At 48.6% G+C, this 16,585-nt stretch overlaps 1 protein-coding gene across 2 annotated transcripts in view; it reads left to right on the top strand.

Annotated features, from left to right (window-relative positions):
* Window positions 1-16,585, top strand: part of Rpn3 (regulatory particle non-ATPase 3) — a 57,473-nt gene that overhangs the window by 12,039 nt on the left and 28,849 nt on the right. For both annotated transcript variants that reach the window (XM_077628328.1, XM_077628329.1), the window contains exon 7: window positions 12,234-12,531. In XM_077628328.1, the coding sequence (XP_077484454.1) occupies window positions 12,234-12,531 (298 nt within the window). The remainder of the gene's footprint in view (window positions 1-12,233; window positions 12,532-16,585) is intronic.

The raw sequence follows: 16,585 nt of genomic DNA on the forward strand, positions 1-16,585 counted from the left end.
GAGTGCCGCCAGTATGTGTTATGAACTGTGGGTAAATTAAAAATATTACGTTAAAAATACACGATGCGCCATGCGACTGCTTGCAACGGTTTTGTGTTCGGGTCGGACTGGGCGCTTGTGCGGAGATTTGTGCAAGGCAGGTTTCGGCATAACGGAAACGTTCATTTCAGCGTGAAACCGTTGTGTCGACCGAAACCAGTGAAAATGTTAAACATGTTATGAAAAGGGGTGGCTAGTTCCAAAACGCTTTTTGCGAAGCTTCTTTGTGGAGCGTTGCATGTTGGTTCTAGCGACACAGGGCAAACGGTGCGGAATGATTCACTGTTGCCCGGAGTGCCCGTGGGCGGCACAAGAAGCCTGCCGCTGGCTGGGTTGTACTCTAGTACAGCAGAGCCCCTCTGTAGTAAAACATCTTTACTATATCTGTACTATATCAGTTCTTCGTGATGGCAGGCTCAGAGTACGCAATCTGCTAACATGAGCACCTAGCAATCATATCCTATGTTGGTTAATGAAAGAAACTCAGAGAACCTTTTTTCTTTGAAAATAACATTATAAAGATATTTGTTTTTACTGTCACTTATCTCTTGTGAAAGCATGGTATTTTGCATTGCCCTTTGTTGTCAAAAAGAAAGACTCCAGGTTCCCTACATGCCCATAGTGCTCATCCTCAGCATCGCTTGCATTGAGAGAGCTGCAGGAACTGGAGCCTTGCTTGGTGGTTCAGCTTGCTCCTCAAGGCTGCAGTCATCATCTTCCTGATTCAATGCGTGACATATTTCATGATGTTGGCTCTGGGTTATCAAACTCCAATAACTCCTTCACCTGAAGAATTTTGGAAACCAACTCAAGGTGCTCCCTGTCCTCAGCAACACGGGGCTTCATCAGTAGTGATGCTGCTAAAGGTCACACCTTCTTTGGCAAAGCAGGCTGCAATTGTTGAGCTGGAAACTGCATCCCATGAGGCTGCAATATAATGAGTGGCCTTGAGCAGGTCGATTTTGGCCACTTGCTTTGGATTAGTGTTCTGCAGATGTGTTGAACAATCTTCCTATGGTAACTAACCTTAAGTGCACAGATAATTCCTTTGTCTAAAGGCAGCACCTTGATACTCGTCAGTGAAGGTGACTGCGTGGCTGGAGGCACCGAACGACGATCTGAAAGTAGAAGCACATACCTATTCATTGCTCGCAGCCAGTTGTCAGACGCTCGGAGAAACTGAACAAACACTCCAGAAGTCATCCACGCTTTCGCAGTACTCTTCTACTGACCAGGCAGGGACTTGATGTTCTTGAGACATCGAGGGCTTCGCGATTTTCCAGTCATGAGAGTTGGCAGTTTTTCACTGTCACTGGCGTTGCAGCACAAAACAGTCACTCTCTGTTTGCTGCACTTCCCTCCACTGCTTTTGTTCCCCTTGAAATCATGTCTTCTAAGGGAACTGTTTGTAAAAGACAGCAGTTTCGTCACTGTTGAATACATTATCTGCTGTGAAGCCTTCCAAGATGGACTGCATCAGAATGTTCCACTCAACCACAGTCATATTGGCGGCCGCACCCTCATTGCCACACTGTTAGTGAAATGCAATGCCGCTGCGGTGCTTGAATTGGTCGAACCAACCATTTGAGGTCTGGAAATCATTCCGGCTCAGTTTTGATGCAAGTTCGGGGGCCTTCTCCTGCAGAAGCGGCCCTCACACAGGAATGTTTGCACATCGCACCTGCCGAAGCCACACAAAAAGTGCAGGCTATATGTCTTTTGGCAAGTGCATCATCGGCAATTGAGTCTTCCACTTTCTTTTGGTGTTTCACGATGACAGAGGCAGTTGCTTTCAATATACCATACTTCTGAACAATGTCTTTCCATTTCGTATTTCCGATATCTATTTCTTGAAGCAGCTCCTGCTTTTCAAGCAATGTCAGCATTTTGCGCTTCAGCATCGCGTAGTCACAGAGTAGCACTTGCAGAGTGCGGAACGCTGATGACAATGGACTATGACATTATAGGGCCTAGAATGAAGTGAGCGTCGACCATGCCATTACTTGTGGCTTGGATTGACTACGACTGGCCAGTGGGCCATGACTGCAAGTTTTGTTAAATTGTTTTGAAAAATGTGCTGTCGACGCAGCGAAATTTCTTTAATTCAGACTAATTTCGGTGGTCTTGCCATGGTGCGTAAAATTGCATGTGTAGAAAAAGAAGTTTGCAACTATAGTAAAACATCAATACAAGAGACTCTCAAGGGACCAGAGAAAGATGCCTCTTGTAACCAAGGTCTCGTGTAACCAAAAATTTTAAAAGCATTGACGAGTCGGACTAGGTCAGTTTATTGCACATCAGGATATAAGTGCATTTAAACACATTCATACACATTAACGTGTTAATGTGACTTCATATTACTTTCAGACATTTGAGTTTATGTCTGATGCGAAACTATAGGGGATAAATCATCGAACATAACTGTGCCATGTAAACATGGCGACAGCCCCAGAGTCCGACTGGTCTGACTCCAACTGGTGTACAAAGCGACCGGCACTGTGGAAGCTGGGATTGAAATCCAACCCAACATAAATTCAACTCAACAGCAGGAGCGCAGCTGCAATTATAGAAGCAGAATGACTAAAATTTTGGTGCAGTGAGACAATAGCTGCATTCGATTCAGTGCTGGTTCACGGCACCAATTCTGAAAAAGTGCCGCTGGTGCCAATGCGGTGCAGAACCAGTTCTGTGGTGCAGGTGCAGCGTGTCAGCAGTGCCACACCCGATATGTGCGACAATTTTCAAAGAAGCGCGTGCAGGCAGGTTTTGTCGTCCTTTTTTTTGAGGTGTTAGTTCTCGCATGTATTTTTTGTGTGCGGTCGCTTCCGTGCCTAACAAGACTTGAGTCAGCCATGGAGTTGGCCATGGTCGACTACGACAACATCGCATAGTTCTTGTTATGGAGTAGTTCTACTCTTCCCATAGTGAATACGAGGAAACAGACTGTGCTGAGTAGTTCTACTCTTCCCATAGTGAATACGAGGAAACAGACTGTGCTGTCATGCCGCAACTCGCTTGGACCAATGGCAGTCGAATTCCAAAGTGCTATAAAAGCGTGGTCGCAAACTATGTCCATTACAAATTCACTAGGCTTTTCAAGCACTCAGAGAGACGTTCGAAGAACTTTCGGCCCGCTTGGATTCAAGGCCCCTCCATATTTTCCGACGCCTATGGGAGGGCGCGCGAAAATCACCGCCGAGAACCCGCCTCGCTAATTTAGCTCTTTATAAGCAGTGATAAAAAACAGTCCTCCGGCGGCACTGGAGGGCTTCATCAGAAAGAAGAGGCAGAGAGAGGAAAGGGCGCCAGCACGCGCAGACGCTCGTGAAGCAGAAGAGCGCGAGGCGAAAAGAGCTCGCGAGGCAGAAGAGCGAGAAGAGAAAAGAGCTCGCGAGGCAGAAGAGCGAGAAGAGAAAAGAGCTCGCGAGGCAGAAGAACAGCAGAAAAGAAGGATAGAACGGGAGAAGGAGTTTATTTTGTGGAAACAGGCGCATGTCGCGGGAGGATATGACGATATCACGGACAATGATCAGCGTTCCTTAGCGGGTACAGAATCTCCTAGACCGGCCACAGTTTGTCCAAGAAAGCTGATGGCTCCTTTCGATGACAAGAGAGATGATTTGGATGCATATCTGCAACGATTCGAGCGGATAGCTTTGGGGCAAGGCTGGGAGCGCAGTGAATGGGCCATGGCATTGAGCATGTGTTTAGTCGGAGAGGCGCTGAATGTGTTTCGAAGGATACCTGCTGCTGATTCCATGGACTACGAGAAAGTCAAAAAGGCACTCCTCCAAAGATTCAGGCTTACGGCAGAGGGTTTTTGTGAGAGATTTCGTACCGCGAAACCTGAGGATTCGGAAACCCCTAAGCAGTTTTCCTGCAGGCTATCCAACTATTTTGATAGGTGGCTTGATATGTCAAACACAGAAAAGAGTTTTGAAGGTGTGCGTGACAAGCTGGTCACAGAGCAATTTTTAGCGTGTTGCAGCTCAAAGCTGGCGCTATTCCTGAAAGAAAGTTGTGCTCGTTGGAAGAGTTCGCCGACACTGCAGACCAATTCCTCGAGGCTCAAGGGTTAAGAAATTTGAGTAAGGCAAAGGAGGAAACCCAAAAGACCCTAGAGACAGATGCGGCAAAACCAAGAGCATATGGCGGTGCATCTAAGGTGCCAGTAAGGTGTTTTCTCTGCGGCAAGGTGGGACACCGTGCAGCTGACTGTCGAACTAGTAGCTCTGCCCAGAAAACACACGTTGTGTGTCAAGGTTGTAAGAGGAGGGGTCATACTCTGGATGAGTGCCGATACAGAACGCAGGACCGAGCTGCATGCGTTGTCGACTCAAGGGTAGAACTTGTCACGCCACCCGAAGTTCCAGAGCTGAAAGGAGAGCAAACGCCGCTGGAAAATGAGGAACACCCAAGTCGAAAGCAGCAATGCCAGTGGTGGCTGGGCAAATAGGGGACCGTCCTATATTGGTGCTTAGAGACAGCAGAGCCAACACAGTTTTGGTTCAGAGAAGCCTGGTGAAGGACGAGGATCTTACAGGGGAAGCGTCGGCCATCACTCTTGTAGATGGCACAGTGATGTACCTTCCTGAAGCCAGGATTCTAGTGTCCACGCCATATTATACTGGGCAGGTAGTGGCAAAGTGCGTAGACCAACCCATCTACGATTTCATCTTGGGAAACATTACGGGTGCAAGAAGTGTCGAAGACCCCGATCCCGAGTGGAGGATGCTCGACGTTGATGAACATCCAAAGGAGGAAAGGCCCGCGACAGCTCAGACGGGTGCAGTCAGTTTCTCGTCAGCAGTGGAGACAAGAGCTCAAGCGACAGCCCGAGCAACGCAGCGTCCGCTCTCTATTCCTGTTGCGATGCGCCTGAGCGTAACACCGGGCAAAATTGCAATTAGGCAAAAAGAAGACCCTAGCCTGAAGGCCTGCTTCGAAAGAGTCAGGGAAAAAGTGAAAAGAAAGAAGAGTCGCACTTCCTTGGAATATCAATTGGTAAATGGTCTTCTGCACAGGGAATGCATATTTAGTTCAGGAAGGCGGGTCCAACAGCTGGTGTTACCGAGAGATATGCGAGAGACCGTGCTACGCTTAGGACATGACGCCATTATGGCCGGGCACCAGGGTGTTCAAAAAACGATGTCTAGGATCACCGAGGAGTTCTTTTGGCCGGGTGTTCAGAGTGACGTTAAGCGCTTTGTTCACTCATGTGATGTGTGCCAGCGCACAGTTCCGAAGGGAAGAATTGGTCCTGTACCTCTAGGCAAGATTCCAGCCATCGACCTACCGTTTCAGCGAGTAGCGATTGACATTGTGGGGCCAATCTCTCCAGCATCCGCCAGAGGCTTACCCTGGTTGATGTGGCCACTCGTTATCCTGACGCTATTCCACTGAGAACTATTGACAGTATCCAAGCGGCGGAGGGTCTCGTGGAAATGTTTTCGTGTTATGGGTTCCCGAGGGAAATTTTGAGTGACCGGGGCTCGAACTTCACATCGGAGCTAATGAAGGAGGTTAACCGCCTTTTGTCAGTAAGGCAGTTATTGACTACGCCTTACCATCCCATGTGTAATGGGCTTGTAGAGCGGTTCAACGTCACCCTCAAAAATATGATCAAGAAAATGTGCCAGGAGAGACCTACTGATTGAGATAGATATCTCCCAGCTCTTTTGTTCGCTTACCGCGAAGTACCACAAACGAGTCTTGGTTTCTCACCCTTCGAGATGCTATATGGAAGAACCGTTAGAAGTCCACTTGCAATACTCAAGGAGCTGTGGACTAATAAAGAGATTGCATCAGATCTCAAGACAACATACACGTACGTTCTTGAGTTGTGGGTCAGGTTGAAGGAAACATGCAGGCTTGCACATGAAGGCCTGGAAAAGGCGCGTGAACGCCATAAGGGATATTATGAAAAGAAAGCCATTCACAGGAATCTGGATCCGGGCGACAGGGTTCTCGTCCTGCTACCCGCGGATCATAATAAGTTACTGATGCAGTGGAAGGGCCCGTACCTTGTGACGCAGAAGAAAAAGGACATGGATTATGAGGTATTGATAGATAACACTAAGAGGGTTTTCCATGTTAATATGTTGAAGAAATATGAAGAAAGAGGTCCCGTACGGCGGTACGCCCCCAGAGCAGCTTGTTCGGTAGTGGCCGAGGAGACAGGTGATGTTGCTGAGGTGCCCACGTGCAGTGGGAAGAAAAATGCAGGGGGGGGATGAGGTACTAATGAAGCCCAATGTGAATGAAGTCATACGATCACAGCTCTACTCCAAATCAAGGGGGAGACGTTTTCGAATTGGCCAGGCAAAACAGAGGTCATATGTTACAAATTACACTTGTAGACAGATAGAGCTAACTGAACAGCTCTAGGTATATCTGGGATGTATCTTGTTCTTGTTGCTGTGTTAATGTATCTCTGAGATTTATCTTGTTGTTGCTGCTGCTGTTGTTGGTGTTATGTGGTCATACAAGGGAGTGTGTTGTGGACACGAACATGCTTATTAAGGACTCTGTGCGGACAGCGGCAGTGGTGTGTTAGTGTTCTGGAAACGCAATTTGGTGTGCTGTGTTAGTGGTGTGCGTTTAGTGTGTGCTAGACATCTGCGGTGTGGCGTGTGCTGGGTCCAGAATCGCCACAGAAGTTAGTCGGTTGGCTGGATGGCTTGAAGATGAGGAGGACGTGAGCAGTTTTTCATGGAAAAACTCTTGAGAGAGGGGGCCCTTGTCACATATAATAAGGAGCCTAAATTAAATTTTAAAGGAAAAAGGTGTTAAGAAGACGAAGTGGATTAACCGAAGAATAAAGAAGAGGAAGAAGAAGCATTCGGTGAGGTGGAGAGAGATGATTGGTGGAAAAGAGAAGTCGAACACGACAAGGCTTACCTGGACTAACACCGAGGCTATAAAGGGGCGAGTGAGAGCGAGGCACAGGGGGGATCAGCAGAGAAGCGGAGACTCGGGTGGGTCAGGGGCACATCGGTTGGAAGAGAGCGTTGCTGGCTACTGCTCCGGTGAGCTCGCGTTCTACGTTTTCGCATCGTGGACTTCTGCCGTGCCTGAGCCCGTTCCGGGGAGTCAACGGAGGACGCTACCACCTGCTACGGCCAGGGGTGTCTCCAGCGCTGTTGCCACCCATCCGGGTGGTGCCCCCAACGCCAACAACACCGGCATCACCTCCACAGGCGCTTGGACCGGGAGCTTGTATGACGCAGCCAGCGACGCCAGCCCAAGCACGTCGAACGCCGCCTCAACGCCGCCTACTGGATCTATACAACGCCGCGGCCACACCGAACCAACCGTGAGCACGCACGCCGACCGCTAATAGTAGAACGCTAGTAGTAGACGCTGGTAGCAGTGTGCCCGGGTCGTGTGTATTTATAGTCTTTGTGTTTTGTGTTTGATAGTTTTGTGTTCTAGTGTGTGTGTCACGTAGGGGGTATTAAATGTTTGTGTGGGTACACCTGTCGCCTAGTCTATTCTTTCGGTCCGAGTGTTCTCCGGAGAGATCCGTGACACAGCGTCGAATCAGCAGCATCTGCCTGCATGCTTAACGCAGCAAGTACCGGCGCCGGTTGTAGCAAAACATGCTCGGATTCGCCCTGCCCGCAGCTTGTCGACAGCCCACACACCATCATTGCGCCATAAGTTTCGTGTGAACTCGCACGCACATGGACAGCCTGTCACAATTAACCTGGCAGCTACAGCACAAATCACAGAAAGTTGCCTACTGTTGCGTAGGTTGCAGCACCGTTTTCTCGCAGAATGACATCGAACCCGTCGACGACAGCGAAAACGTCCCTCAATTCATGTTCAATATTTATGAGCTAACATGCGTCATCTGCTGAAAGCCGTCTGCACATGCACTTCCTTTTTGCACCTCCTTGGAGGCTGGTGCCGCGGTTCCTTGCACCAAAGCGGCACCAAGGCTGCATCCAAATCAATCGCAGACGGCGCTGGGAATCGAGGGCTTTGTTGCTGTGCGCCATGAACCGGTGCAGGCGCTGCAGGGAACCACAGCTGAATCGAATGCAGCTAATAATTTCAACCATGTGGTATGTGACATCCAGCTGAGGAACAGAACAGAATGGAGCCAAAGGAATGAAAAGTGCAGCGCATATGAGTTTGTATGACGTCGGCCGCATTGCGTGAGCTTATCTGGGTTGTGTCCCGGGAAAAAAGACGTTTGAACAGATTTTTTAGGAAGGGTTGATATTTCATATCATACCTCCGTCCTTCGGTCATCAACAAACGGTCAACAAACGCGCGGTCAGACACGTTCTTGGCGCTGGTGTTTAGCATCGTTCACTTTGATTCCGATCCTGCAATTTTGTAGTAGCCTTGTAGCCGTGTTTTTTATGCCAGGTTAAAAAAAAACACGGGACGGTGACCGTGACAGTGGGTAGTGCAAATGACTATGCCTTAGCTTATAGCATACAACGTCTTGGCAACGCGCAGGTGCTGCATGTGATTCTATGCGGAGCACAATGACATTCCACCAGATTGTTTGTACTGTGCGTCGCAGAACTTCGAAGAATCGGAGAAACTGTATTTCTGGCACGTCTATAGCATTGAGACGCATCAGTTACCCCTACTAAGTGCGCAGTGATGAGGGCGCATGCACGCCTACTCCTTGCCGAAATGCCTCTAGGCAGCGCGGTCTCAGCACGGGTTCTCGCAAGGCGAAAGCAGGGACGCTTTTTAAACGGGTGTGGAAAAAATATTAGTTTGACAGCAAATGTGTAGCGGGTGTATTTATTGCGCGTACATGCTCATTGCCAGAGATTTCCGGAGTGTCAAGAAAATTGCGTCACGGCACCAATTTCGAGTCAGTGAAAGACCGAAGCTGGGCGATTTTTGGAAAGCAAATGTTGTTCATCAACTGTCCACTCCAATGTGTTGAAGTACTTGCCCGATTTCAGGACAATGGATCAAATTTTTTTGCGGGTCTTGTGAATTTCGTTGAAGCAGGATTCAACTCTACTCTCTATTAATTCTTATCCCCAGCTGTTCCCAATTCAGGTCTCGAAATACCAACTGTAACAGACATGGCAGTAATTTAATTACTGTAATGAAATTACAGTGATTAAATTATTTTTCTCGGTAATTTGTATGTAATTCATTGCTTTTCTGGGTTGGTAATTTAATAATGTGATGAGTTATTTTGGAGCTGTAATTTCATGCAAAAGTAATTAATTACATAATTACTTTTCTGAGTAATGAGTCCGTGCTCCTCTTTGTATCAGGCATGCTCTGGCCTCGCGTTTGCGGGGTTGAGTGTCTACACAGCAAGAAAAACGCGCGGCGAGCAATAGTCAGCACTCCAGCGAAGCAGCGCACGTGGACGAGGGGCAATGTGCGTGCGTGCATTGGCACCGCCTTGGTGATAAGTCTGCTTAATAGGACTGCTATGCATCTTCCAGCACTGCGCACGGTCGTTCACACAGACGCGCCGCAGGGCCACCGGGAGAGTTCATGGTCATGACGTGCTGTACTGCACCATCCCACAAACGCACTGCGAGTGCTTGAGCAAATAGTTTGCCCTAGACTGCTGCATATAACGGGTGTCCCAGCTAACTTGAGCCAAGGGTAAAAATAAATTAGAGACAGGCAAGTGAAACCAGTTGCATCTTGGTGACAGCCATCTTGCGTACCACAGGCAATTTTTTATTTCACAATGAATTATTTGAATGAAGTGAATTATCTAAATTAATACAGTCGCAGACCAATCTTTTGGACTCGAAGGGACCCGAAAAATGGTCCGAATAATCGAACAGTCCGAAAAATTCGTGAAGTACAAAAAAAAATCACTTTATTGAGATGAAATCGGCTTAAAAATGTCACTGATTTTGCCTTGCGGAAAATTTCTCTTGCTGGCGACGATTTGCACCTGTATTTGTGCCAAGGTTGTGCTTTCACTGTACACGCTAGACAGCAAGGTCACCGCATTTAGTTGGAATACTTCCCACGCTTCTTTGACAGACCCGGCAGGGCCATGTTGTCCACAATCCGAGTATGCACCACACCGCTTGTTAAACACACGCAAAGATAAGGCACTTTTCTTTCAAAGCGGCGGAACCGCCGGACGCAATCGCAAAACGGCGAACAGATGTAACTTCGTGAAGACTGAGCGCCACTCGGTCAATGCGGTCAGAGAAACCCAAGTGACGAAACGGCGAATGGCGAACGTATGAGACCTGTCGCGGTGGGTCAGTGGTTAGGACGCTTGGCTAGAAAATAGAGGAAAAGGGAAAAAGGAGGGTACAGGAGGAGAAGAGGTGCCGTTGTGAGAGAGGTTTCGGCACGCCAACGAGGAAACTGCCATCACCTGCAGCCTTGACTCGACGGCCCGGCACCAGCAGCGGGCTGATATGTTTCTGGTGGTTTCTCGTCTACATCAGCCAGTGGCACACACGACGATTGCGAGTCTAAACGGGAAAGCAAACACGCTGCTGCGTCCACTGCGCTGGCGCCACTGGGCATTGTCTGTGACTGTGCAGAAGAACCCTCGGCCAGAAGTAGTCTGCTCTTGAGTTGTCATAGCGACCAGTGAATTTTGCAAGTTGCACACTGCTGTGTTTCAATCTCGTGCGACACTGGCTCAGTGGGGGAAAAAAAATCAATTGGGCACCAGAGTTCATGGGGGCATAACTTGACAGTACAAAACTTCTGTTGGAGGAGAGCCCCCACTTCTAATAATTTTGTCGGAAAACCTTCTGCATGAAATCTCTATTGGTGCAGGTCAACTTCAATTTGTCCCCTTTTGCAGCGATCAGAGAAAAGTGATCAGAATTGACACGGAAGGGGTGCAACTTCCCGGGTTGATGAAGTAACCTTAACCAAGCAACCATCAGTAAACAGTAAACAAATGCAAAAAGCAAAAAAAAAAAAACAAGAAGCAAGCTGCCTATCAACGGCAGAGACAGGATGAAAGGCTCATGTACTGTAAGCAAATGACAGGACTGCTCTTTAAACTGGAAAGAGAAGACATTACAAGAATGTGTACGACGTAACACATCAGGATGTCTACTGTACATATAGAGATACCATCATGCATTGTACCTGCTTCCCAGGATAGGGTTTTTTCCTTTGAACAGGGTAAACATAAATCTCTCAAACATACGCGTCCAACACAAGAAGCTAGTGCGCCCTAATACATAAGCCTAATGCGCACAGAGCCGTTGTCGGTGTGAATCCTACATGTGGCCATTGCCGCCCGTTGCTGCACAGTGCCATGTATTTTGCCCCTCCCAGACCCTTGTCCCGTTTTGTCCTTTCCTACTCCCTACGGCTCTTTCAGTTGGCTCTTTCCTGGCTTCCCTCCTTTAACAGGCGTGCCTGCCTACCTTTCCACTTTCATAGCCTCTCCCTACCTCGTCCACGTTCATAATACGGCCTCGAGGTTGCCAAAAAGTTGGTCTCTCCTCACAACTCGCAAGCTTGGTGGTAGACCCATCTTGACAAGCAGCAAAAAGAAAAAGTGCACTATATTTGGGCTTTGGTTCCAGATGTAACTCGATTTGCGTTCTCAGAAATATGATTCCCAGAAGAAAAAAAACTCATTACAAATATGTAAACACAGTATTCCACCCAGCAGACAGGCGGCCGCCTTCCTACCGTAGCAGGTGGGCCACATGCCACGAGACCAGGCTTCGGACAAGCAAACACATTGGCTGAATGCAGGGAATGGTCACTCTAAGTGTCTCTGTGGTAAAAAAAAAAAAAAAGGGGGCGGCATTGCAGTCATTGTTCTCAGTGGTGGTGGCATGCATGACTGCCATTGCATGCGTGCTGGTGGCAAAACTCCAAACACTAAACTGCCATTGCATGCGCGTCAGACGGGCATGGGAGATGGTGTATGAGCAGCCACTTGTCTGTGAGGTAATACCTCAACATTGGAAGCCCGTCCGAGTTAACCCATGCCAGTCCCAAGGCATCCAAATAAACGAGCTTCCAATATGAGTGTTTTGTGGGACTGAATTTCCGAATTAACGGGGGTTGAAATAACCAAGTTCTACTGTATGGATAAGCCTTTGATCTGGGCTTTCACAGATCCAGGCCACGGGACCCAGAGGTGCTTGTGTGTTATGCAATGTCAGTGCACATTGAACCCCATGCACAGCTGTGGGGTGTTAAACACCCCCACGTGCCATATGTACCATGTCCCTTTGTTATAATAGGCGTCCAAGCTGGTGTCCAAGTCGGCCTTCCCTGAGGCGGCATCGAACAACGAGTGGGCGCGCTACCAGTACTACTTGGGCAGGATCCGGGCCATCCAGCTCGACTACTCGGAGGCGAGGCGCCACCTGCTGCAGGCCATCCGCAAGGCTCCGCAGCATGCTGCCCTGGGCTTCAAGCAGACTGTGCACAAGCTGGCCACCACGGTGGACCTGCTGCTGGGGGACATCCCCGACCGGTCCATCTTCCGGCAGCCGCCCCTGCGCCGCACCCTTGCTCCCTACTTCCAGCTCACCCAGGGTATGTAGTAGCCGTACTACTGGTAGCAGTTGCAAGTAGTGCCCTGGGAGAATAAGCATAGGAAGGTGCTGCATGCATAACGGTGTGGGAAAAGGTTGTTGTTGTGGGAGCCACTTGTGTTGTGTGACGAGCTGGCCACCTTCAGCACAGAATGGAAGGAAGGAAACAAAGCAAGGGTCATGCAGTCGATCCCAGATATATTGAATTATTGCTGGTATGGAAAAGTGAAAACATACTCTTGAAAATTTACTCCTGATTGCGTTTATCGAACGGTGCTCCTTGCAAGTAGCAGTTCTCCTGCAGCGCTCCTGCAGTACTTATTTTCATTGCAACAGCGCAGTCGTGTGGAAAAAAATTCATTCAGTGCACCAGGTGTTGTGTGGTGAAGCCAGCCTAACTGACCGAAGGCTTGTAGAGCTCTCATGTGGCTTGCTTCATTTTATTACCATACGGATGCCATTTGGGTATTACTTAACTCTTTCGCTACCGTGGAAATATGGGCGATTTGGAGTGTACTGAAAAAAAACTCTTTTTCACAAAAATTAACGGTCCCAGCGCATATTGCAATACATTAAATTTTAGCTTATTAGTTATGACTCTGCTGTTTGTTTCATTCAGAAGTGTATGTGCAAAAGTACTCGAACATTTATTAGTCAAATGTGGCAAAAACACGGAAAAAGCATACAGAAAGAACAAAAATTACTGGCTGCACTAAGCGAGAACTTGATTAAAACTGGAATATACAAAGTGTTTCACGTGTTTATTGCTGTCATTCCTCCAAGTTGCAGCTCTGAGGAAAAATTATTGCTCTTTCCACGGCCGGTCAAGTCAGCGGTAATGACTGTGGTGCTACTGTGAAAAGCAATCACGTGAAGATGTGAAGCAGAGGTAGACTCTACAGGTGCTGCACATGACGTTTGATCTTTCTTCATGCTTTATTTATTTATTCTCTAATAGCAGAGCTTGCAGTTCCTTCTTTTTTCTGTATTTTTTTTTCGGTTGGTGACGAATGGATTCTATGGAAGGATTGGGGCGTGGACTTCTACCTCATTCATACTTTAAAGGAGGAAGAGGGTCTTAGAGAAAAATTTTTTAATATTGGACTTAGCGTAATGATTTATGTATTTATGTATTTTAGTGTGCTATTATGTATTATGTATTTTAGTGTGCTGATTTCAATTATGGTGTCCATTTTCGTGTATATTATGCTTTTGCAATCCAACTGCTGCAAAAAATTGCTGAAGAGTGAAGACGTCATCCACGCCTTTTTGTTAAAGTCGTAGCTGCAACGGCAGCGTCTTCAAGTTCTTAAACCACCATGGCTTTGCAAATTTTTTGACAAGCACGGGCAGCCTCTCGGAACCGTCCTCGTTAGCACAGAATAGTGCTCTCACCCGCTCTTTACTGCGCTTGCCACCATGACAGCTGTCACCTTTAAACGCTAGGGTTTACTCGGGCTGCATATGGTAAAAATACCACTCTCATTGGCTTTGAAAACATCGCAGGGCTTGCATGCAGCAGTCATCTCCGGCAGCGACTCCATCCACTTGTTCACCGTTGAAACATCCACGGAAGTGCTTTCTCCGCAGGAGCGGCTGTACACAATCCTGTTTCGTTTTTTAAAGCGATCCAGCCACCTGTTCGATGCCTGAAAGTCGTTGATGGCCAGACGCAATGCCACAAGGTCCGTCTTTTCATTTAGAATGGCGCCGTCCACGTTGATCGCAGAGCTCCATGCCTGATGCAGCCAGCTGACGAGAAATTTTTCTAGCTTCTCATGCTGTCCTTCTCTTGCCACTTTCCGCTTGAGCCCGAATTTGTTGGCATTTTGCAATATCACCGCTTTGTTTGCAAGGATCATCTTAAGCGAAGATTCGGCTATATTAAGGTCCCGGACAATGATGGCTTTCATGGCTCCATGCTGCTTTTCAGCTTCCTTGATAATATGGATCTTATCACAGCAACAGAACTGTCCGCTTTCGGGACATCATGTGCCGCTTTGCTCCACACAACTCAAAAGCTTGCTGAACGCTGCTTGCTAGGATTACGACGAAGATCACGTGCAATGAACCTAGGCCTATCCACGCGACCTTGTCGGCGATCTGCTGCTGGGAAACTGGAAAGAAAGAAACGCTTCCCCAACGCGACGAGAGGCGACGTCGCCGAGAAGAGAGGGAGCAAGAGGGAAAAAGTGATTGTGGAGAAGAAAACGCGCTATTTCAGCACAGCGGGCGTCGCGGAGGGCAGCTGGGGGGGGGGGGGAACGAACGATGAGACGAGGCAGGAAAGAAAGCTGCGCCTGCCGGAGCAAACCGGTCAAGCGAGGTCAAGCGCTCCGCATGCGGAGAGACGGCGTGACAAAAGAGATCCGCGGCTCCTTTCTTTCGTCCGCCGTTCCGTCCTGCGCTTCGCGAGAGTCGTCATATAACGCGGGTCCGGCGTAAAATTGCGTCGGATAACCAGAGTTTTTAATGCATTGCTTCTATGGGGACTTCGCAGGGACTGCGTTAATCCGTCGTGAAACCCGGGTCGTCGCAAAACCGGGGGACGTATAACCGGGGTTCCATTGTCAACAATTCCCGTGTGTATGATTCATTCCAATGGACTTTAGCATCTCCAACGGATTCACCTCTTCCCATGAGCCGTCACACCGAGCATAGGTTTGCCTGTCCAAAATCTTCACCTAAGCATTCTTATTAGTGTTTTCGTACAGAGTCTTCATTACCTCCGCCGTGAAGAACAAGAAGAAGTCGAGAGCGAATCTCTGAGCGCCGCTCTGCAGCGATGCACCGGCATGGACGTCTGGCTGTCGTTACAGTTGGGAAACGCGATGCGACCTTGAGCGTTTGCCAAGCTATCTTGGTCATATGTTGTGAAGACTGTGAAGAACAAAAATAAACCACTCTCATCAATTACAAACCTCATGCACCGCAGAAAACACACAGCGAATGAAAACAAAACTCGCGTGTGAATACACGCTTTCGTTCCAGGCCCCTGAGATGAAGTTTCACTGCTGGAACCGAAATCCGACGTTTGTAGTCGGAAGTCCTTCTTACGTAGCCTTCTATTTCCGAGGAATGCCTCGTTGATGTTTTGTAGCTAGCTGGCCCGCTCAATGTATTAATTGCAAGTGTAATAAATAGCATATGAGTGTTAACGCTGTGTCGTCCCTTCCCTTTGTCCCTCGAGCACGAACCCCTCCGCGGTTAACGAGCGGGAACGCTGCATCCGCGGAGTGGGAGTGCAGGCGGGGCGAAAGGCTTTGTCCCCCCATATTTCCACACCATCTTTATGCGACAGGAACAACTTCAAACTCATAGGAATGCACCAGGGGCATAATCAGGATGCATTTCATCTTTCTGTCGCCCTTTTGCCATCTTAATGATGCCCACAGATAATTTTTGCTTCTTGATGGGGCCTCAGAAACAGACACGACGAAATGCTCGTCTTTCTCGTTGTCGCTAGCGTCAATTCAAAACAAAGTATCACTCATTTACGGGCACTAGTTTCGACCGCATCGCTATCGGTCATAATTCCAGAATCAATACATACGCGGCTGGCATAACTCGAGCTGCACATCGTTTTTGCCCGGGAGCAGAGCCGGCGACGGCACTGGAGGTGTGCCATCGTCCACGGCGCAGGTCCGCGACGCACTTTGCGGTTGTTCACGATGCGGTTGGCAACGCGCCAGCCACTCTTCGACCTTCGCCCTGCTGAGGCGGCATCAACTGCAGTGTCGACTTGAACTGTGTTTTATTCGTTTTTACTCGGGAGCAGAGCCAGCGACGGCGATGCGTTGTTGTTAACTGCGCGGCTCCGCGACGCGCATTCACGGCCGTTCACGATGCGGTTGGCAGCGCGCCATCCTCACTTTGACCTTCGCTCCGCGCAGGCTGCGATAGTCCAGGCTTCTTGTGCCTATTGCTTTTCTCCATTTCCGGGCGCCGAACCGGTGAAATGAGTGACACTTCATACACACGTGCCGTGCGGCACTCTCTCAAAATGGCGCCGCGCTTCTGGCACCCCATCTGTTTCACTTTTTTTAGTCCGAGTT

Source organism: Amblyomma americanum, chromosome 6 (assembly GCF_052857255.1).
Source record: "Amblyomma americanum isolate KBUSLIRL-KWMA chromosome 6, ASM5285725v1, whole genome shotgun sequence".
Classification (NCBI taxonomy): domain Eukaryota; kingdom Metazoa; phylum Arthropoda; class Arachnida; order Ixodida; family Ixodidae; genus Amblyomma; species Amblyomma americanum.